This window comes from Aedes aegypti, chromosome 2 (assembly GCF_002204515.2).
Source record: "Aedes aegypti strain LVP_AGWG chromosome 2, AaegL5.0 Primary Assembly, whole genome shotgun sequence".
Lineage (NCBI taxonomy): Eukaryota > Metazoa > Arthropoda > Insecta > Diptera > Culicidae > Aedes > Aedes aegypti.
The window spans coordinates 436,613,933-436,636,656 of NC_035108.1; the positions used below are offsets into that span (position 1 = coordinate 436,613,933).

The window sequence follows — 22,724 nt, forward strand, 5'->3', positions numbered from 1 at the left end:
TGGCCGCAGTGGTCGCATTCTCCTCCTTTAATTTACGCCAGCCTCGTTAATATCAGATGGTTACGGGGTACATACTTATAACTTTATACTTTCCGAGAATATTATAATTTTTGGTCGTAATAAAACCCACTAAGGATTTTGCAGGATTCCCAGGGTATTAACATATTGTTTCTACAGGACTTTTGAAGGTTTCCCACAGGAATCCTTCAGGATTCTCGAAGAATATCACAGAATCCCAACTGGAATTTTTCCAGGATGCTCATGAAACAAAAAATACACAAACGGAATTCCCATAATGTTCATAATTCCCGCAGTACTTCTACACAATTCCCAAAGAATTCTTACAGGTTTCGCACAAAGTTCCCTGAGGAATACTAACTGTTTGACATATAACTATAAGATAAGATTTCCACAGGACCTTCACAATAATCCAAACAATCTCGTAAGATTCCCAATGTATTTTTATACTTTTTGCTCACTATTTCCGCAAAATTTTTACATCATTTGCACTGTCTTTCAACATAACAAATACAAGCATCTACACTAAAATCCGCACTGGAAATCCATGATCTATGCTGGAATCCAAGGATCCACACTAGAAACGCAAACTCTTCACTGGTATAGCACTGAAATCCTAGGATCCATATCTGCAATCAATACTAAAATATGCCAGGATGCGTGAATTCTGAAGAATCTACCCTGGAAATGCAAAAAACTCACTGGTGTTCAAATATCTACACGAAATCCTAAAATCGACACTGAGATCCCAGCATTCATATTAGAAACCAAAGACCCATGTTCCAATCCTGCGATTCACACTAAAATCGCAAGATCCATACTGGAGTATCAATATACTGAAACCCCAAGGTCCCCACTGAAATCTCAGCTTTCACTTAGAATCACACGGCCCATGTTACAATCCCAGGATATAAACTGGAATTTCAATATCCACAAAGGAATACCAAGATCTACACTGGCACACTATGATCTGATCTGATTCCCAGCATTCACACTGAAACCCTATGATCCACATTTCAATCCCAGAATCCTCACGGGATTCCCAGAATCCTCACGGGATTCCCAGAATCCTCACGGGATTCCCAGAATCCTCACGGGATTCCCAGAATCCTCACGGGATTCCCAGAATCCTCACGGGATTCCCAGAATCCTCACGGGATTCCCAGAATCCTCACGGGATTCCCAGAATCCTCACGGGATTCCCAGAATCCTCACGGGATTCCCAGAATCCTCACGGGATTCCCAGAATCCTCACGGGATTCCCAGAATCCTCACGGGATTCCCAGAATCCTCACCTCACGGGATTCCCAGAATCCTCACGGGATTCCCAGAATCCTCACGGGATTCCCAGAATCCTCACGGGATTCCCAGAATCCTCACGGGATTCCCAGAATCCTCACGGGATTCCCAGAACCCACACGGGATTACTAGAATCCTCAAGGGATTACCAGAATCCTCAAGGGATTACCAGAATCCTTACGGGATTCCCAGAATCCACTTGGGATTACCAGAATCCACACGGGGTTACTAGAATCCTCAAGGGATTAACATAATCCTCAAGGGATTTTACATAATCCTCACGGGATTCCCAGAATCCTCAAGGGATTCCCAGAATCCACACGGGATTACTAGAATCCTCAAGGGATTACCAGAATCCTCAAGGGATTACCATAATCCTCAAGGGATTACCAGAATCCACACGGGGTTACTAGAATCCACACGGGGTTACCAGAATCCCCAAGGGATTACCATAATCCTCAAGGGACTAACATAATCCTCAAGGGATTAACATAATCCTCACGGGATTCCCAGAATCCTCACGGGACTCCCAGAATCCTCACGGGATTACTAGAATCCTCAAGGGATTACCAGAATCCTCAAGGGATTCCCAGAATCCTCACGGGATTACCAGAATCCACACAGGATTACCAGAATCCACACGGGGTTACTAGAATCCACACGGGGTTACCAGAATCCCCAAGGGATTACCATAATCCTCAAGGGACTAACATAATCCTCAAGGGATTAACATAATCCTCACGGGATTCCCAGAATCCTCACGGGACTCCCAGAATCCACACGGGATTACTAGAATCCTCAAGGGATTACCAGAATCCTCAAGGGATTCCCAGAATCCTCAAGGGATTCCCAGAATCCTCACGGGATTACCAGAATCCACACAGGATTACCAGAATCCACACGGGGTTACTAGAATCCACACGGGGTTACCAGAATCCCCAAGGGATTACCATAATCCTCAAGGGACTAACATAATCCTCAAGGGATTAACATAATCCTCACGGGATTCCCAGAATCCTCACGGGACTCCCAGAATCCACACGGGATTACTAGAATCCTCAAGGGATTACCAGAATCCTCAAGGGATTCCCAGAATCCTCAAGGGATTCCCAGAATCCTCACGGGATTACCAGAATCCACACAGGATTACCAGAATCCACACGGGGTTACTAGAATCCACACGGGGTTACCAGAATCCCCAAGGGATTACCATAATCCTCAAGGGACTAACATAATCCTCACGGGATTAACATAATCCTCACGGGATTCCCAGAATCCACACGGGATTACTAGAATCCTCAAGGGATTACCAGAATCCTCAAGGGATTACCAGAATCCTCAAGGGATTACCAGAATCCTCAAGGGATTACCAGAATCCTTACGGGATTCCCAGAATCCTCACGGGATTACCAGAATCCACACGGGGTTACTAGAATCCACACGGGATTACTAGAATCCCCAAGGGATTACCATAATCCTCAAGGGATTAACATAATCCTCAAGGGATTTGACATAATCCTCACGGGATTCCCAGAATCCTCACGGGATTCCCAGAATCCACACGGGATTACTAGAATCCTCAAGGGATTACCAGAATCCTCAAGGGATTACCAGAATCCTTACGGGATTCCCAGAATCCTTACGGGATTCCCAGAATCCACACGGGATTACCAGAATCCACACGGGATTACTAGAATCCACACGGGGTTACCAGAATCCACAAGGGATTACCATAATCCTCAAGGGATTAACATAATCCTCAAGGGATTAACATAATCCTCACGGGATTCCCAGAATCCTCACGGGATTCCCAGAATCCACACGGGATTACTAGAATCCACACGGGATTACCAGAATCCTCACGGGATTACCAGAATTCAGACGAGATTCCCATAATCCTCAAGGGATTACCACAATCCTCGAACCACATTGGCATCCTATGGTATATTCTGCAATCTCAGAATTCACTCTGGAATACCGGAGTCCACACTGACTGCCGACACAGGATCCATTCTATAATTGTTCACGAATCTCTGGATTGCCACGCTTAATGTTGTATAAGACGAGCGTGGTGATGCCGATAAGAGCTGGTGACGAAACAGATATATTTTATGCTGACAGCGCAACCTAGTGGAAGAAATCTGAATTAAAAAACCTGTCATTGGACTGCCCTTAAGGTCTGTCACAACTTTGCCAAAGATACCAACCATCCATTTTGTCTAAAAAAATAACTGTATTCGAAAATGGTACTGATCTCAAAATAGATCACTGGGCGTTCGAGGCATCTGATCTCAAAATAGATCACTGGGCGTTAATGGGTTAAAGAGATTTCAAAGACAACATTGCTAATGACTGAGAGGAATTCGAAATAATATCAGGACAATTTTTTGGAAGATATTCTTGAAGAAATTCTTGGAAGAATATCTGAAAAAATATTCAGAGGATTATATAGAGCAAACCCTGAAAGAACTTCAGGACTGTGTGAAGGTATTCCTGAAAAGATTTTTTGACAAATTCTACGAGGAATTACTTAATAATTTTGATAGCTTTCAGTTCTATTGACAAGAGCTTTGGCAGTTGCGAACTGTCAGATACCGTCAAACAATTGCTGATATGATCTTTTGAATAATTCTGTTTGTTTAGTGAACTCCAAGTATTCTTCGAGCAGTTTATCATGACTCAATTACACAGCGTTACAGAAATAACATATTTATATGTGTCAAGAATCAAATCATGTGTCTTTAGAAAATTTGAAGATGCTGAATCTAATGCAGCTTTAAAAGTTATTCCAGATGGTCACAATTTTGAGATATTCACATAAAATTTTAACTATTCTTTATCAAACTTTTCACTTAAACTTTCATGAACGAAAAATATTTGTTCAAATTGCACGATTGAATTATGATTAAATAGATTTGCACTGACCATAAAAGCATAACTGTCTTATATGGATTCCGAACCAATGTATATTTTCATCGAAGCATTCATGTTTAAATGTATAGTTCATATAAAAATAAACAAACTTTGTTTGAAAAAGTTGTGGAAAGATATGAAGATAGTGCAGTCCTATATTGAAAAATAAAGGCATTACAGTCTCTATATGAACTTTCAACCTTAATACCAACTGCAAAACTTGAAATGTTTTAAAATTTATATTTTTTGCTGATCAACATATTTATATGTAGCAAAGTGAATAATCTGTGTGGTTGTGCTAAATCAATATGGCATGTGGAAATGTATTTGAAAACTATGAACTTTTGTATGAAAAAGCAAGCTCCATAATTTGAGCGCCATTTTCTCAATGTTTTTTTTTTATATGGGACAGTTATGCCTTCATGGGCAGTGCATTTTCCATACAAAATTCTGCGTTTTTTCATGGCACGAAACAAAACTTTTCTAAAACAAAAAAAAATACTTTTGAGCAAATGAATAATACATGACACTTGAGTTCTGTGGTAAATTAAGCAAATAATTCACCATACAACCTGGTTAACTTGCATGCAAGTTGACTGAAACCGTTGAATAATGCATTTTCAAGAGCCAATATCTCAAAAACTAGACGTTCTATGATAGTTTTGAAAATGTTTATAGATTCAACCACCCTAGTTTTGGTGCTTGAGGCCAAAAAGTAATCCGTAGTAAAATTAGAGAAATTTCTGAAAACATCTTCAAAGTTGTTGGAGTGATTCTGGCTACGCCCATGCAAAAACTGACACTTGGACCAGTTGAAGAGAGTGGCGCTCTTCCGGTTGGAGTTTTCTTGCGGTCAGCGATGGCGCGGGGCCAAAAGCCATTCCGAGGGTGCAAATAAAAGCGATAAAAATAAAGCAAATAAGATTATATCTGGTCGAAATGAAACGAAATAAATTGCACATCATATTGTGGTTTTCGTTTCTAGCTCGTTGAATGCAGCTATCCCCACAAACAACGGTGGCAACGATGGCCATTTGGAGTGTTCAGAGAATGCTGAGGAATTCTGCCTGTGAAGTGACGACGAGGACGGCGACATAAACCGGTAGTGGTTTTTTCATTTTATTTCCGTTCCGTAGAAGAAAAAAAGGATTGTGTCTATAAATATCAAATTGAGCACTGTTTCGCTGGTGACTTGTGGTAGGAAAATTTATTCTGATAAAAGTTTTGCTCTTTTGATCGATGTGGCATCAATCGAGATTTGAATTCAAATTTCGAAAACTTCCTATAAACATTTCGGATACGTTAAAGTTTTGTTCGGTATGAAGCAACGAGAAGATCTGAAAGCGCCACAAACCAACGGAAGTCAAACTGTCGAAACGAATTGCATGGCTCATATTTTATGTATTAAAGAGCACACCCTCCTGCACTGGATGTTGCTCGAATTCGTTCGGAAGGGAGATCCCAACAAGCTCATGACTATCTCCCGTCTCTCATGGTTCACTTTTGGCATCCACGCCATCCGTGTTTGTAGCGATACATATGATTCAGGCCGTTTGGGGTGTCAGAGGGAGCTTTTCTTTGCCCACGTTCCAACCGAACGCGATGTTGAGCAGGTTGTTTTTCCGAGTAGCAGCGGTAGAAATCCATGAAAAAGCGATTGGAAAATTGACTGTGAATTTGGAATGCCACTCAGTTCAGTGCACAATGGTGCCCAATCAGTGATTGGCTGATTTATGATTCTGAAGTGTGTATGCTACAGGTAAGAGAGGTTTATAACAGAGATGAATTAATTTTCGGCAGATCCATTATGATTTTAGGAATGAATAACATTTGCTATACGAAACATTCAAAAACAGAGAATGTTTTACGAAAGGCTTATAAACATGTGTTCGATGATTTGAAGGTTGTCTTGAAAGTTCTGTCAAGTAACTATAAGTCACCCGAAGAGATCAAATTAGATTTTCTCTAGTCTAAGTAATCATAAGGTAAAAGAGAACCCAATCTAGTATTCCTCGGAAAGGGCTTTCTCAAGAATATTATTTAGTTCACTTTGACAAAAAAGAACTAAACAATATTAAAACTTTAGAAAAATCAAAACCTATGTTCGATGTCCGTGTGACATGGAAACATTTTCAGAAACCTGGAGGAAATTACCAGAACCCCACTCAGTGCCGTCGGTGCCAAAAGTGGGGACATGGTACAAAAAATTGCCACATGGATGCTAAATGCTTGATTTGCGGAGGTTCTTCTCACGCTAAGGACGTCTGTCCTGGCGAATGAATATATCAAAAATTTTGAATACGCCAATTTTGGGGGCAACCATAAGTCTAACTCTTGGGAATGCCATTTGCGCAAACGAATCGTTGAGGCTTCTACCAGGCACATAGACAGCAACGTTTTGTGTGGCCGGAAACTCCAGGCAGAATTTCAAACAATGCTCATTTTCCAGTTAACGATCGCTTGATTAAGAATCATACCCATACAGTGGATTATAATCATGCTCATTAACAACCTATTTTTTCCGTCGGGTAGCAGTTCGAATCTTTTAATTTTGAATGGATCTACCAAATGAAAATCCTGATATCGTAGCAGGTAATCTGAACTCCTTTCCTTTTCATACTATGACTACTAATTGTTTCAAATCATATGGAAACAACCCTTGCCGCTGCAAGCAACTCCTATTTCTTCTTTTCATTAACGAAAAATCTCAACAAAAAATCATCAGAAAGTGCACCTACTTCTAGTGATATGTCTACCTCTGATTTTGATTTTTTAACTGTTATTACTGAAACTTATTTGAAACCTGGATCCAAACTCAAAAGAGATTCAAACCATTTTGTTCATCGTAATGATCGACTATGTGGGACTATCGGGGTATGTGGGGGAGTTGCAATCATAATTCATATGTGTATAAAACATCAACTTTTTTCGTAATTTGAAACCAATGTTTTTGAAACTTTGGGTGATTTTGTTGAAACACAACTTGGTAAATATACTTTCATAGCTTCCTACTTGCCTTTTCAATGCACTGAGCTGCAAGTTATTTTGCTCAAAACTGAGACTAGCGGAAAATTGACTCGCAATAAGTCAAAAAAATATCATGGTGACTTTGATGCAAAAAAAAAAACGCAATAATTCGCAAAGCAATTCCAATGGCAGAATTTTATTTGACGAGTGCTTTTCAGGATATTTCTCAATTCAATACCCTGATAGCCCTACATGTTTTACCTCTCCTAGAAACCCTTCTACGATTGATTTGGTCTTAACCGACTCTAGTCACCTTTGTAGCCAACTAGTTACTCACGCTGATTTTGATTCTGACCATGTCTCTGTTACATTTCAAACATCCCATGGAGCGATTCTCAGTCCTATCAGCTCCACTTGCAATTATTTTCGAGCCGACTGAAATACATATAAAACATACGTATATACGTCGATGGTAATCTTGATGTTAACATTTCATTGCAATCTTAAGATACTCAGGATTTCGAAAGCATTTTCAATCACAAAATTTTCAAAAAATCCTGGGGACTGATTTAGAAGAATTGAGAAATGCTATTTCCCTGGCGATGATGGAATTTTTTACATCCTCATTAAAAAACTTATTGAGAGTAGCTTATCATTCTCGATTTATATGTTTGACAAATGCTTTCAGTTTGCGTATTTTCCTGACAAATGGAAAAATGCCAAGGTTGTTGCAATTTCAAAACCAAACAAAAATCCTGCAGAGGCTTCTAGCTAACCTCCAATCAGTTTACTTTCCTCTATCAGTAAACTATTTGAATTGGTCATTTTGAACAGAATGATGGTCCACATTAATGAGAATTCAATTTTTGCCAATGAACAGTTCAGATTCCGCCATGGTCATTCGACCACTCATCAACTTTTGCGTGTAACAAATTTGATCCGTTCCAACAAATCTGAATACTGTTCTACTGGTCTTGCTTTTCTAGACATAGAAAAAGCATTCGACAGTGTTTGGCATGAAGGTTTGATTGAAAATTAAAAAAATATTTTCCAACATACATTGTTAGAATAATTCAAAGTTATCTGTCGAATCGTACACTTCAGGTTAATTATCAGAACTCCAAGTCTGAATGGCTTCCTGTGGGAGCTGGTGTACTTCAAGGCAGTATTTTGGGACCAATATTATTAATACTTTAATGTGTGACTTTCCTGAGTTATCTCAGGGATGTCAAAAATCTTTGCATATGACACAGGCCTCTCCGCCAAAGGACGAAGCCTGCGTGTCATCTGTAGTGAATTGCAAAAAAGTTTGGATATTTTTCTTCATACGTGCAAAAATGGGAGATTTCTCCTAATGCTTCCAAAAATCAACTAATAATATTCCCACATAAACCAAAATCCGTTTATTTGAAATCTTCAAGTAGACATGTTATTACGTTGAGAGGGGTTGCAATAAATTGATCAGACTCATTTTTGAACCTCTGTTTCACTAAAACAGAAACCTTGTTCATGTTCCCAATTTTATCAACAGCTGTGAACCATCAAGGAGTTCAAATAAGACTTTCCAGTTTTTACAACCTTTCATCCAATATGCATTCGAATCAAACGGTCGGATAAGTTTAATTCAACTTTCCATTCGAATCTGCTGTATCAAAAACTTCAAAGCCCCAATCACTAAAAACCCGTGAAAAAAAGTACTGATCAAGTTTCTCAAATATAATGGAACAGCTTCCATCCTCGGGAGAAGCAGCTCAACTTTCGAACGTTTAGAGATAAATTCAATTTACAACTTCCAATTCCATAAATCATCAAAGAGCATCTGGTATGACCCACTTTCCGGTACTGTGGCGCTCGTTCGCCCATTCCCTGACTCCCACTAACAGAAGGATGCACCGTACAGAAAAGAAGGTACCGTAATCCGGGGTAACATTGATCACTTTTTCAGAAAATTCTCAAAGGTTTTACCTAAAAATTAAAATGATGCAAGTTCTACTTGTGTTTTCATATATGATTTCGATTGTACATTGATTTACGATGTCTAGTTTGCTGGGTCATGTCGATAATGCTACTCCGTTTTACGGTAGTCCTCAGTGACCCATCCTAGCCAGCCCATAACACTTCTGAAGTCAGATAGATGGATAGTAGCGACTAGCACGAAATTCCACCAAACCGTGGACGAAGAGATGATGTAATACGTAACCGCCCAATCGTGAACATCCTCCGTAGAAAATCTGCTGTCAGAACAAGAAAAAACCGGACGTTTAGCGTGCACATCAGGCGTTCGTCCTCTTCCGGTTTTCAAAGTGCACGCGACGACGGTGTCATCTTTAAATCGACCGATGACTGTATTGTGACGGAAGTCAAAGCACATGGTTGCACGGGATGACTTTGAGATGCCAGCTATCCGAGTGATTCCTTCAGGGGAGCGAGTGTTGCATGCATCGTTTCCAGCTCCGCAGCTTTCGAAGAACCATTTCCCGCAAAACCCATCGCGTACCCAATGATGTCGAGAGACGATGGAAGCTGGAACGTTTATACTTACGAGCTTCAGCCATATGTTCGTAACGAGCAGTTGATTCTTTTCGTCCTGCAAACAAAAGCGAGAAAAAACAGACCATCGATTAGAAATGGGACAGCACATGGAAGCAGAAACGATACAACGATATAGGACAACACGCAGTAAGGGTATGCGATATTTCTAATAATTCTATTATTGCACGGCCCTGTTTTTTATTTTGTCGATTTTATGCGCTTTTTAAATAACGTTCGAACATATCATCATGCTTTTCAAAAAACAAAGTTATTCATAAATTACTGTAAAATGGCGCAGACAACGCTAAAAAATTTGAAAGTGTCATATCTTCTCTTTCGATAGGTGATAAAAACTTGTATCTATTAAGTAATTTCATGCGTTTGAAACCGAAATCAACCGATAACTTCTTTAATTGAAGAAATAGAAAGTTTCGATACTCAGCAAAATCACGCGTTTTGATGTATCTAACAACTTTGTAACAAACATGAAAAATGTTAACACTCTGGCAAAAACAATAAAAATTTTCACAAAATGTTTACAAAATTGTATGAAAAAGCTCGTTTGAAATTATTTTTGGTCATAGCTGAATGCGTGTCTTCGCTGAGCTCTCTTTCTTTTGAAGTAAAGAAGTTATCTATCGATTTCGGTTCAATAAAGCTTATTTGTTTGATAGTAAAAACAGATGAAAAGACCATTAAAGATAACAATTTCTATCACTTGCCGAAGGCAGGTATTGGGGCCTAAAAAAGATCAATTTTGGAATAACTTTGTTAATTCGAAAGATAGCGTGATAAAAAACACGGGGGTTTTCATGACAAACAACGTTGTAGAAAACACAACAAATGTTAAAAATCATGGAAAAAAGTTCTAATGAAAAATTCGATTTATATGGTGTCATTCACATACAACGACATATATCTCAGAAAGTATAAGAGACAGAAAAATCGTGTCTTCAACAAAGTTGTTTGAAATTGCCACATCTACTACTTTGCCGAAGACACCATGTGACTATCTAAATGTTATGAAACAATAGTTTTTTCAATGTCACTGTTAGGTGGATTGATCACAAAACTTTTTGTATCAAAAGATGCACTTCAGTTTACCAAGAAACTTCTTCGAATAAACTTAATCGCAAAAATTAACGATTTTGCGTCATTCAAAAAGCGAATGAAATCAATAAACTAAAACAGTGCACGGACCTACTGAGTCGACAATTTAGCAGACAAAAAGAAACAAGTCGAGTCTAGTACACGACACTGAGAATAAAAGATTTTTTTTTTATTATAGGTATCTGACTCATATCACTGAGTAAAGTAATAATAAAATCACTAAAATCAGTAAACGACAATGATATGTAACCAAATTGTGAATTATTATAAAACATTACGTATTAAAATTATGTATCATTGTTTCTTCAAAATGTTGTACAAGGAATAAAACCAAAAATTTTTTTGGAGACATCATGACAACTACTCTACTATTTTGTGAGTTTTAGGTGGATTTCGATTTTTTAAGGAGTATTTCTGAAGTAAAGCTTCTTAATTTTCATACAGAACATTCCTGTAGTTCTTGCAGAAAAAGTTTCATGTAAAACCGACACCCTTGGATTTTCCGTTTATTGAACATTTTTTGTCACAATCTCTCTATACTTGCGGAATGTTGTGTTTTAGATGACATGACAACTGAGGCCGTAAAAAAAAAACTGTGGAAATAAACAACAAAATCATATTGGACAACATAGAAATACGACAGTTGTAAGATTTTTATGTCATCTTTTACCAGTAAAATTTTGCAACGTGCATAAATAATCATTCATCATTATATCGTAGATACAACGCAAAGGTGTAAACCAGTGGTCACCAAAGTGCGGCCCGCGGGCCGCATGCGGCCCTCGAGAAGGTTTCGTGCGGCCCGCAAACGAATTTTGAATTCTATTTTAATGTGGCCCGCATGATTTTGATAGAAAGTTGGTTGTTAAAATCATAGCGGATTTTTTTGAATATTTACGATTTGAACAAAAATTACTGAAAAATAGATTGTTTCAATCAACTATGGAAACAACAGAACATCCTCTTAAAATCTCAATTGTATTGTAAATTCAAGACTGTTCCAACGCGTGAAAAGGTTTCTGTAGTTCTGTGTTCTGTTTTTTATATGAACCGCGTAAAATAGTTTTCTGTACTATTTGGACCATGATATTATCCTGGGGAGAGCTTTGCTAAGGATACATTTTTTCAATTTAACGTGAAATCGTTAATATTAATCATTGGGCTGATACAAATACTAACTTTCTTTGATGTCAACCACCCCTTTTCCTTTTGAAAAATCGAGGATTTTGAAGGGAATAAAAAAACAGATCCATATTTTCTTGAACACTCTATTTCAAGTTTTTGAAGTAAAATACAGTTAGAATGATGATTCAGAAGTTAAAAGGGCAAAGATGAAATTTTAAAATAAAAACTTAAGAAATTTCTTTTTTTTAGCTATTTTTTTCTGATTTATTTTTATCCCTCTTTTAGTACTTTCAAAGTGGTTTCGGACATTAACCCCTCTACCAGCAGCTTCATTTTTAGCTTAGCTTAGCTTAGCTTAGACTGACTACACATATCAATGGTTGCTATTCCGTGATTGACCGAAGTCAGTGAAAATGCACAAAGAATCAACTAGAAGTTTGGCTGGGATTGGCCATAATCTTCTTCAATGTGCATAATTCAGTGCCTCTATTTATACAGGGTCAATAACGGCGCCGGCCACGTCCTTGCAGTCAGGTGGGATTGGGGGAAGGAATGTTAGTGTGTAACCTTTGCTATTTGGAGACCGTGTTTGCCTCTGCATCTCCACAAAGGTTACTGGGAGGGATGTTTGTTAATTGGGAGGATCGTTGGGTCACAGGATTCACTTTGATAAGCGATTAGACCATGATAAATAATGATTTGTGAGGTATATACATGCTTATTTGTAAATATAATATTTTCATTTGATATGAACAATTTCTATGCAGTGGAAAATAATGCCGACACTTGAGGTGACGAACCATTCAAAGTTTGTTGAACAAATACCTAAATGTAACATTCCTACAGCTGCCAGGACGAAAGCATGTGTTATTATATTTTACTTATATGAAAAGAAACAAAAAACTTGATTGGTTGGAACATCATAGAACACTCTTATTCTTATGCCGACACTTACAGTGGCGAACCATCCAAAGTTTGTTGAATAATGTGAACTTTTCGCAAGTCTACACTTGTAGTGTCGAACCATTCAAAGTTTTTTTTAATTACAAAAATAAAGGTAAAATGGGGTGTTCTGAAAATAAAAAAAATGTGAAACATAAATAATTCATGAATCAGAGTTTGTGTCGACACTCACAGTGACGAACAATTCATAGTTTGTTGAAAATTCATATTTACGTCCCACAATTGTAACGATTAAATGTGCAGTCATACATATTTTATAGATTAGAAATAGTAGCATGAAACGAGCTCACCAATTGATCCTTTATCCATCACTGTGCAGCCACAATCCACTCTCAGCCTCACTCGTTTGCTCGGCTATATAAAAGCACTCAGAAAAAAAGGCGCGCGACCCGAAAAGGAAAAAAAACTTGGCTTTCTTGACGTACTGCCCAGCAGCAAGCGTCAAGGTCAAAGGATCAAAAAGAACTAACCGATCACGCCACTTTTTCACTTACTAGACCGACGCACGACATGTTTGATCCTGCCCTCGTCGCTGCCCCCCGTAGGAGCAAGCGTCAAGTTCGAAAGATCAGACAGAACTAACCGATCGTGGCACTTTTCATTGACTCTAACTGATCACGCCACTTTTTCACTTACTAGACCGACGCGCGACATGTTTGATCCTGCCTTCGTCGCTCGCCCCCGTAGGAGCAAGCGTCAAGGTCGAAAGATCAAACAGAACTCTGCCGAGCAAAACGCGCGAGAACGAAACACAAACTCCCGGCGTCCCGAAAACAAACTGTCTTGCTTGGGCTTTCCGAAACACTGCCCAGCAAAACGCGCGAAAATGAAACACTAACTCCCGGCGTCCCGCAAACGCACGAAACTAAAAACAAAAACAAACTCCTGGCGTCCAACATCTCTGCTTGCATGGTGTGCACCTCTACCAGCAGCTTCATTTTTACCGAAAAATAAATATTCAAAACGTGATTCCTACTCTGAATTAATCATACAAATCGGTTAAGTATTTTTGGAGATATCTGAAAATTACGGAATGATGTTTTTTGAAGTTTTCAAGATCTTTATTTGTCCAGCGTGGTACCAGAAACCTAAATGCTCATTACTCATTTTTTCACAACATACTTTCATTGATGAATTGTTCCGAATAGTGAATATTTTATTACTATGATAGAAATTCTTTAGCCCGCGAAATTTACGTTGATTATTGCTACACGACAGTCCCCCAAGGAATTTTGTAAAAACTCCGGCTCCAGATAATCAATCATCAAAATCGACACACATTCTCAGACTAGAAGACTTTTTTGAGAACTTGTCAAAATATGGTGTAAAAATATTGAGAAACAAGAAAGTTATCGCGATATGAATATCTATTTTGCGGTAAAAAAAATGAGCTGCTAGTGAAGGAGTTAAAATAATAATATTTTTATCGACCTTACTTATCTTGCGGCCCGCGCTATGATTTGAAAGCATTGAGTTGGCCCGCATAGTCCGTTAGGCTGAGGACCACTGGTGTAAACAAAATATGTCTACTCGGTGTAAGATCGACACTTTCATTTGGGGAAAAATCAGCACCTGGCGAAACAAGGTGCAAAAGAGCAAACATTTTAAGGAAAATTATTTTGTTTCTATTATTTTATGAGCAAATTCTGAGGTTTCTAAGAATGTTTCCGTATAACCTTAAAGCAATTTAACGAAAACCAAACGATTGGCAACCATATGTGTCGTAAAACATTATATAATCTGGGCTGACGATACTGGCAATGCGAATACTGGTTCAAGGCGAATACCGGTACACCTAGTTGGAAAAAAGGTAAAGCATTCCTTAATTATATGTGTCAAACTTTTTGCATCCTCCCTGTTCAATTAATGTAATAAATTGTGTTGCGCGTAAGTTTCTGCAGATAAACTTCCATGCTATATTGTCGGCTATCCTATCAGACATTATGAGACGTAAAAGGAATTCACCTCTTTAGAAAAATCAAATATTATGAATAATCTTTACATCCATGAAGTCGATTATTTCGCGTACTTAATGAACCGCGACATAATCGCCATGTTGCATGATAATTCTAAGTCCTGCTTATTTATTCGAAACAGCAAAGTTAGTCGGAGAGTCTATTTACGAGTTTAGCTGCTACGCCCGCATCGTTTCTCTGAATGTTAATTCATTTTCAATGTACGGATGGCAATACGATTCCACCGGAAAAATGCTTATTCGACGGAACAATACGATTCGAAGTTGAAAAAAGAGTACCGTAAAACGGGGTATCTTTGATAATACGGGTAACTTTGATAGTGCGGAACTCGCAACACATTAAATGAAATAACATAAATTCTATTAAACAGTTAAACAAAACGAAAGCAAAAGTTAAGAATATTAGTAGGACACTTCTTGACAGAACTGTTTTCGTTTAAATCGAGAGTAGAGATTAGAGTCTTTCATATTCAAATTTTAAAAATTGAAGAAATTTAAGCATTTTTAAGCGCTTACAAACAATCTGTTCTACGATCTCTATTTGAAGTTATAATGAGTGCAACACTAATTTTTGATAGCCTCGTTATAGTAGAACATTGAATTCAGTCTTAAGGTGAAGATAAACCGAAGCCAAACCTCAAATTTTCAAGACCACGGATCTGGAGAACCAAACATCCGTTTAAGGACATATAGGACAGAATCCCTGTCATGGCAGTGAAGATGGCTTCCTCACACACACAATCACATATGCCAAAGATTCGGGATTTTTCACAAAATATTGTACTTACCTGCCATTGATTGGCGTCAAATTGCTAATAGAACATCAGAACTTATGAATACAACTAATTTCGTTATAAAATTACCTACTCGCACTTTTAATTTCACAAACCGTGCTATTTTCTCTACCACGGGATGAAACTTTCCGCGATTGTTTACTACCTCACACCAGGGAATTCCGAACAAAATTCACAATTTTCTTCGAGTTTCACTTTCCGTAACACTTCTACCACGATTTACTTAGGTTCTTCACATTCCAAGCGACACGTACAGCTTGATTTTCCGCAGAAAATTCAAAAATCTACACAAAACCGTTGTTGCGCACAATAGCGCATTTTAAATTATAGCATTTATCGCAATACGCTTATTGACAGTTAGCATTCATCAGGAACAAATACACAACATAGATAATAATTAAAAGTGAATTGCTGTGCGAAGATGGAGGTGCTTGCTAAAAGGAATCAATTGCTTTCCTGCAGTTTGTCACCGAATTTGTGAGTAAAACTTAATGTAAAAAGATATATTTTATAATAAATGTTTTATATAGCTTTGTAGCTGAGTGAGACAAATATTCTGGTCTTAATTTCTGCTGAAAGAGTCGATGTCAGATGCACCTCCCGCAATCGTTAAATCAATCACGCGAACGCAAAACAGTCTTTTTTTATTTTTCTAATTAAACGTCAGCTGCTCGCTGTATGGTGGATTTGCTTTCGTATTCGTGTGCTGTGCAGCGTTGCTAGTTGTTGCCTGTGATATATTTCTAGTGAAGGAAAATGATACAAACCGTGAAAAAATAACTGGAAACCATGTTCAAAATATATGTATGTTATTTATACTCACGCATAGGAGTACACCACTATATTTACATTGGTATTTATGGATTCAAAGGAGTTTCACCTTAAGCTGAAAACTTAATCGATTGGTCACTAGCTTGTGGTGACCAATCGATTTGGTTTTCAGCTCAAATGGGTGTTTGGTTCTCCAGATCCGTGCTCTTGAAAATTTTAAGTTTGGCTTCGTTTAATCTTCACCTTAATCCTCTTAGCAATGTGCAGATTACAAATTGGGGTCATTTTACGTAATCAAAGTCATAAATTTCCATATAACGTTAAACGCCTATAGGTATGTAACGCCTTATATACTTCACATAATTCATGAGTTTTTGTTTGAAATAAACTTATTTATAATTTAAAAATCATCGATTTATGGTTAATTAAATGTAGAAACATGATTTTCAATCGATATGTATTCGAAAAAACAATTTTACACTAATCAACTTATAATGGTATTTGTCATGTTTGTTTTCACTGAATACACTTTTAAGGTGATTTTTTCTATATATTCTGCACTTCAATCAATAAAATCTAATTGACATTCTCGATTAACTTTCTCTAATCTAGTTCTAACTTAAACAATGTCAAACAGTAGTTAGTTAGTCATACTACTGCAAACCGATATTTATCACGAGTACTGAGTTTTATTAGTATGAAATAGCAAGCTGAAAAGCACACATGGCTGCCAAAACAAATAAAGGGCTACATAGCCATTTTACCATTCACGAGTTAAAAAGTAACAGTGATTTGTATTAACGCATTTTTTGATGAAAAATTATAAACGATTTATCTTATTACGTGGAAGATCAACACAAAAAATGTATTTAGAAAACTTGTTCTACTTGTCTGAATGTGCAAATTTACTAAAGATGCTATAAACTATTGTTTCAACTTTCATCAGCTTTGTCATTTATTAAAAATCTTCTAAAATCACGTTTAATGCTGTCCATTATTTCCGTTAGACAATTTTTGAGTATTATTAACGACCTGCCCCCTTACGTAATTAAAGAACGTCTCTTTAGTCAAGCCCTTATTAGTTTCGAGCTCGTGAAAAAACGAATGAAATATATGTTAGGTATAAGTTATTTCTGAAGTGCTGGAAGTTTTGATCACATAAGTCCATCAATAACTTAGATCCAAAGTTTACCATTATATGTCTAATAGTTTCGAAGATATAAATTTTGAAAACTAAGCAAAATTATAGACTTTCCTATGGCTTATTGATGCATGTTCAAGGATGAGTGAACTGATTCGATTGAAAATTTTGATGGATGCATATTAAGGCGGTTCAAAAAATCGTTTTTGCTCCACACCACTCATTTCGATTCTAGATCATAAATTGTGAGTGTCCTCCCAAAATTCGAGCTCTTTTGGATAAAAACTGAGACTGCACAAGCCCTTCAAAGTTTGTATGGAAATAACATGGTTGCCCATGTGCTGTTTCAAAAATGTGTGAATGTTAATTATTTTGGTAATCAACCATCATAGAACATGAGCCTGGTCGAATGAAATGTACTCCAAAATTGTTTTCCCGTTAGTTACACGGAAAATAAAACATGTTTTAGAATAAAATAAATACATATTTTTGAATAAATAATATTTTCGAAGTAGAACAAAAACCAATTTGTTTAATTGCCAGAATCTAGCGCTAGCAGCATATTCACTGGAAAAAATCTTACGAGGGGAGGCGGTCGAAAATTGCCAATTTTAACGTGACGTAATAAATGAACGCTGCCTAAACAAAAGAAGCTTAAAAATGAAAAATAATAGGGATAGGTATTCATGAATAAAAAATATAGAAAATTCACAGACCGACATTTATTACATTAAAAATTTTCGACTAAAACGTGCTTTATTCGGTTTAGTATGAGGTAAACCGCCAATTGCCGATCGGCTAAAATAGTAGAAGCATTAACCTAAGAATGCTAATGTCGCTGCTGTTCGTGTGACTAACATCTAGTTTGCTGCGATGTGGCAGCGTGAGTACCGGGCCTCAAAGTGTCAAAGGCCAAAACAAAACATTCTCTGTTGCGTGGGATCGATCAAGTAATGAAAAATAACAATTAAAGGTAATAATTAGTTAAATCAATTTTGTGACAACAGCGCCATTAGCGTTCTACTACTAATATTTCTATTGCTTAAATGCTCGCTAATTTCAACTGTTCAACTGTAAGCGATATTTTTAGCTGTTCAATAATAACCGAATTACCCTAACGAAACATGACGTTTGGATCGAAAATAAAAATTAAGGTATTAGAGAGTTCAATCATAGACGTATAGAGACATTATGGTCGGGTTCAGAATGGGTACCACTTCTAGTACTGCATTCAGTGCCTTGATACTGTAAAAGGTACCAACGACAGATCGCCAGTACACTTTTCACGGCATACTAGATTTTGCTCTTTTACCTTATGTGCCATAACATTTTGGGCAACTGCAAGAAACATGGAGTCTTTACTTCGTCTTTGGATAAATAGAAGAAACTTTGCACTCCCATTTTGTTGAAAGATGTTATGTTATTTTCAAACAAACTATGGATGGTTCGTTACTATACTGCCGTGAATCGCGTCCGTTCCATCTGTAAAATGTAGGCTTTGAGGAAATGGGCTGTGAAGTTTCCAAACTCGTTTTCCATATGAACATTAAAAAAAACCAGTGGATTGGAACATGATCAAATCTTAATGAAACTTTCACAATTTGCTTTTCACTGCGATATCTTTCCTAGAAAAATATAAAGATGATCAGAACAAGGTTTAATTTTGTGTTACACGATGCGGAAATCTGTAGTGAGACTGATATGCGATTCGTAATCGCCGATTACCTTTCATTATAGGACCAACATGCTGTTTTTCATATTTTTCGAACAAATCATATTATCTAATTGATGGAGCTGCAATAGCATTCGAAGATATGTTGAATACTGAGCACAACTTAATTTTGACGAAAATGGAGATGAGACTGACTTGCGATTCACGGCAGTATAGGTGTCGATATAAACCCGTTTTCCTGTATCATATAATATTAATTTAAAATAATAAATTATTATAATATTATTTTAATATACCCATACCTTTTTCTGTTATTAAATAATAACATTTGAATAGTTCGACATATTATTAAGGTCGGCGTACTTTTTCATTCCCATATATTTTCACCGCAAGACAAAAACTAGTTTTAAGTTAGAATCGTATGTTTCCTCTTTACCCATGGATCGCATGAGATTTCTTACGCTCTATACAATTTATTTTTAATTTTCATACTAAAAATCTTACCACGGGGGGAGTGGGGGTTAAACGTCGAAAAATATAATTAATGGACCGCCCGTAGTGATAATACTCGGGATGAAAAAGTAATCATCGCCAGAAAGGAATTATTTTTGTTATCCTCCATCGTAACTTTAGGGATAATAAGTGTGAGCGAAAAAATATGCTCTCGTGAGGAAGCGAAAAAGCATTCTCCTCCCGTGCAAAAAATCGTGGATTTCGCATCGTTGATACAAAAATTCAGAACCCTGCGTGTATCGTTTAGTTTCCAATCAACATGAAAACAATTGCATATCGCATACCCTTAACACGCCGCATCGTTTTCGAAGCTGAAACGCTGCACTGTTTCTGTAGTAAAGTGGACGACCATTCTCATGTCAATGTGCCGTAATCGGTGCCTTATAGCTAGGCTAGACGGCCAATGTAGTGGACTTTTACGCTTCTCTCGCTCTCATCACCGTTTCACACACAAAACATCTAAACGCGGCTACACTCTGGCCTGGCGTATACGTTGATGACGGTCGAACCAGTATTGAGAACGTGTTGTGTATAGTCAACAGAATTAACAGAAGCGTGGTGAAATCTCCTGCCTTGGATTTGGAAGTGTTGTGTATACGTTCACGCTAGCCAGTTTAGGTGACCCTTATCAAAAGAATCTTGTTGTATAGACGGAGAAGCACTTTTGTTGGAGTTGTTATTTCTTCACATTTTTTCCTTCATTGACGGGTTCGTGAAACCGAAAAGTGATCGTCTATTTTTAGCTAGCAGGAAGCGATAAGTGTGATGTGGGATTTTATAGTGTGTTTTGTTTCTGCATTAGGAAGAAAGCATGTGGTTTCCGTGGTGTAGTGGTTATCACATCCGCCTAACACGCGGAAGGCCCCCGGTTCGATCCCGGGCGGAAACATATGTTTTGCTTGGTTAAATCACAAATTTTGATTGACTGACCATTTTACGAAAATGCTGTTCACGGTTTTATAACAGACAGACGATACCCAGGTAACCAATAAGCATTTGAATAGGCCGTAAATCAGTCTTCTAATTGCATTTTATATGCTCACTGCCCTGATATAGCAGACTGATTGCTTAGCTGCCTTAAAATAGCAAATGCACTGCCATTTAAAGGTTTTCAACTTTTAATCAGCATTTCGAATGCACAACATGTTTTGATTTCCGAGCATCTCAATTGCTTGTATACTGCCATGAAACTGCAAAGAGGAACGAATATTTTCGTCATCTACCAAACTGTCATCTTTCTCGCTGGCCAACAGAACACCCTTTCATGCCTTTCAGTAGACATCAAGAGAACATGACGTTATTCTAGATGAAAAATAAACATTGAATGTTGAAATGTATATATTATAAGTATTGAATCACATTTTATCTGATTCATATGTTTACGTAAACTCAAAATCACATAAAGAGAATCGTCAAAATTATTTGAATTGCTTTGAAATGAAAGAAGGGAAACATCCGGTATGCATTGAATTTATGTGATGTTCAGTGTAATACATTAAAATTGATTTTTATCGTTGGTACATTGGTGTTCTTATTTCTATAGCAGAAGCAAGAAAAAAATACGTAACTTTTCATACCTCTATTTTTACGATTCCCTAGAATGACAGGAAAGGGTATGCCGATGGCCTACATAACTGACACGTTCATACCCAACACCATTCCTTCTCTCTTTTTCGATCCACTAACGATGGATCAAACTCTCAGGATCAAACCAACAGGAGAAAAATGCTTCTTATGTGAATACCTATTTCTCGTTTGCGAAGCAGGAATGCAATCCTGCAGAAGCAAAGTTTAAATATTGCAAAAATTCTACGCGCATAATAACTTCATCTATAAGCTTATCCTGTAGTGCGGCGCACCATCAGTCACTTCCCAGCAATCCTAGATTTTGTAGGTTCGAATACCAGTAGATTGACAAAAAGATAGAGTATCCAACATTCATCTACAAAGCATGATTTAGAATAGAATATGAAAACAGCAGCGATGTTGAGACAGAAGAGAAAGTGTACAGTATTAAGAGAATACAGATAGGTATGAAATATGTAACGCAGGGGGGGGGGGGTGTGTTAGAGAGGAGAGCGAGATAATTTTTGTTTTTGCTCCACGTGAGCGTTACGGTCTATACGTTATTTATAGGCTACCTGGTAAATTTACCATTCATCGCAGCCAAAAGCTTGATCCCTTTATTCTCCATTAAAATTAAAAACCAATCAAATAACTTGTAATACTCGCTTTAGATATTATTTAATTAAATTATAGACAATTGTGAATTTCAAGCATGGATAATAATTGCTTGAATATTGATAATAATCATGACTCGGTATTCCTCAAGTGGCCATCATCCTTCAAGTCCCTCAAGCTTGGTCCTGAGCTTCCAGTTCCAGAACGTTAAGTGCCTTAACATCCGTCATTGATTTCGAAATTTTCAAAAGCAGTTTTTTGTTCAAAACCAAGAAAATTTATAGGAAAATGTGTTAACTGTATTCTATTCTCCAACCGAAACACAGTGAACACATTCTCATAGAATAATTCTTAGTTTTGAACAAAAAAACTTCGTTTGAAGTTTCGATAATGACGATGATTATGATAACGGAGCGTTGAACGTGATTCAATGATTGTACCTCGTTTGGCATAAAGCCGTTTGGCATAATTAATATCGGCATTTTTGAAACTTTCACCGAGATCAACACCAACGAGCCCTTAGCAAAAATTAATGATAGGCACTCAACAAGCGTGGTGCTTGTTCAGCTTCAGAGATTTGCTAAGCTTTTGACATTAGAGAGCATAAATAAATAAAATTCGTGACGAGTCTTGTGGAAGATCAGAATAATAATTTTCTTTACATCCCAGAATATGAAGCAACTTTATGTTGTAAATTGACAAAGAAAATTAGCAGATAATAATAAAGGGAACGACCTAAGAACATTTCAT

At 37.4% G+C, this 22,724-nt stretch overlaps 1 protein-coding gene and 1 non-coding gene across 3 annotated transcripts in view; one reads left to right on the forward strand and one right to left on the reverse strand.

Annotated features, from left to right (window-relative positions):
• The window catches only part of LOC5567018 (neuronal acetylcholine receptor subunit alpha-7), a 414,734-nt gene that overhangs the window by 147,127 nt on the left and 244,883 nt on the right, over positions 1 to 22,724 (reverse strand). For both annotated transcript variants that reach the window (XM_021847824.1, XM_001651358.2), the window contains exon 4: positions 9,740 to 9,784. In XM_021847824.1, the coding sequence (XP_021703516.1) occupies positions 9,740 to 9,784 (45 nt within the window). The remainder of the gene's footprint in view (positions 1 to 9,739; positions 9,785 to 22,724) is intronic.
• Trnav-aac lies at positions 20,610 to 20,682 on the forward strand. The gene has a single exon. It is a non-coding gene; the product is annotated as a tRNA-Val (tRNA).